The 1,436-nt window shown below is 39.1% G+C and overlaps 1 protein-coding gene across 1 annotated transcript; it reads right to left on the reverse strand.

The window, feature by feature from the left end:
* Positions 1–166: 166 nt before the first annotated feature.
* Positions 167–729, reverse strand: LOC106527232 (G2/M phase-specific E3 ubiquitin-protein ligase; the record flags this gene model as incomplete). The annotated part of the gene is given in 2 exon segments (XM_014022060.1): positions 167–339; positions 587–729. Coding segments are annotated over 2 exon segments (248 nt in total), but the record flags the coding sequence as incomplete, so codon positions are not given.
* Between the last annotated feature and the right edge of the window lie 707 nt (positions 730–1,436).

Genomic DNA, 1,436 nt, shown 5'->3' on the forward strand with positions numbered 1-1,436 from the left:
GTAAATGCCTTTCTTTTGGTCGAAAAAGCCAAATTTTGTGATTGATTTGTAAAAAACAACAAAAGAGGTAAAACATCCAGGGTGTGAATACTTTTTAAATCATCGTGAAAAAGCTTTTAAAATTCTAGTAATGTGTTAAAAAATTAAAAATACAAACTATACTAACTGTTCCTTGGCAGCTTTGGTCCGCCCCTCAACATAGGCCCGTGCAGCTTCATCAACGATGGCCGTTTTCTGGTCCAGGCTACGTATAAACTCTGAACAGCCAAGCAAACTCAGAGCCACAGAGGCTTCCATGACAGCCTGCTGGGCCTCTGGCAATGTTTCTGCATCCAATATCTAGGAATGAAAGACAGAATCTTTAAAAAAAAACTTCAATTCTGAAGTAAAGTACACTCTGGATTAGCCATTTWGGAAAACAGCTTTTGGTAATTTCTATGTAGACAAACTAGCTTAGGTGTCCAAAYATGCCTTTATTTCTGCAGTCAAAGCTTTCCCTTTATGTCAAACTAAGGTAAATTCCAAACTGTGTCTGTTGTCTATACTAGTTTGTATTAGAACTACAGTTTAAAAATTTTATATTCACATTTTGCAGCTTGGCCTTCAGATCAGAATCATTGACCTCTTCCAGGCTAACAGGGGCTGCTGGACGACATCCCATGTTACAATATAAGCAGCTGGAGAAAAAGCATGGCTGTATTCCTCCATGTACAACGGCCACACTGACCATTTTCCACTCCTGCAAAACAAAAATTCACTATTGCACATTTCAATCAGTTTTTAGTGACATTTTGTTCTTAATTGTATTAGTGTGATTTTTTCCAGAAATGGACACCATCACTAAGGTTAACACATGAACAACCACAGATCATGTACTGTAACTTCATCTTGAAACTTACCACGGGCCACCAAAGACAAGTTCCTTYCATCATCTGGACCACTGAAATATTGAGAATCTCTGATTGAGACAACCAACAGACGAAGGAATTCCCTAGTGGGCCCACCATCATCAACAGCCCCTTCCCCTGTCCCATCACAGTCAACAAATGTGACGTTTAGGCGGTGCAGTGGTGAAAACCTTTGCCTGCGGAATGCCCTAAAGGCACTGTCCAACACGGTGTSTCTCATCACCATGATGCTGTTTGCTTGTGGAGGGGGCCCTGGGTCCATCTGGGAGCTGATCTTTTTAAGAATGGCAGTCACATCTAGTCTGTTTTAGTTAACAAAAACATAAGAAAAWTAATGCATCTGTACATGTTCATGAAGACATGCAAAAACTGGAACAGTTACTGGTGACAGACAACTTCTGAGAAATRACAATTAAACCTGTCACAATATACAAATCAATTAAATGTATGAGAAATTAAATTGAGGAAGAACAATTAAAATGAAGACAATTTTTATTTTCCTGGGTTTTTTTTCCTTCACAGCTCCAT

The sequence above is a fragment of the Austrofundulus limnaeus genome, unplaced genomic scaffold, assembly GCF_001266775.1.
Source record: "Austrofundulus limnaeus strain Quisiro unplaced genomic scaffold, Austrofundulus_limnaeus-1.0 Scaffold316, whole genome shotgun sequence".
In the NCBI taxonomy this organism is placed as follows: Eukaryota; Metazoa; Chordata; class Actinopteri; order Cyprinodontiformes; family Rivulidae; genus Austrofundulus; species Austrofundulus limnaeus.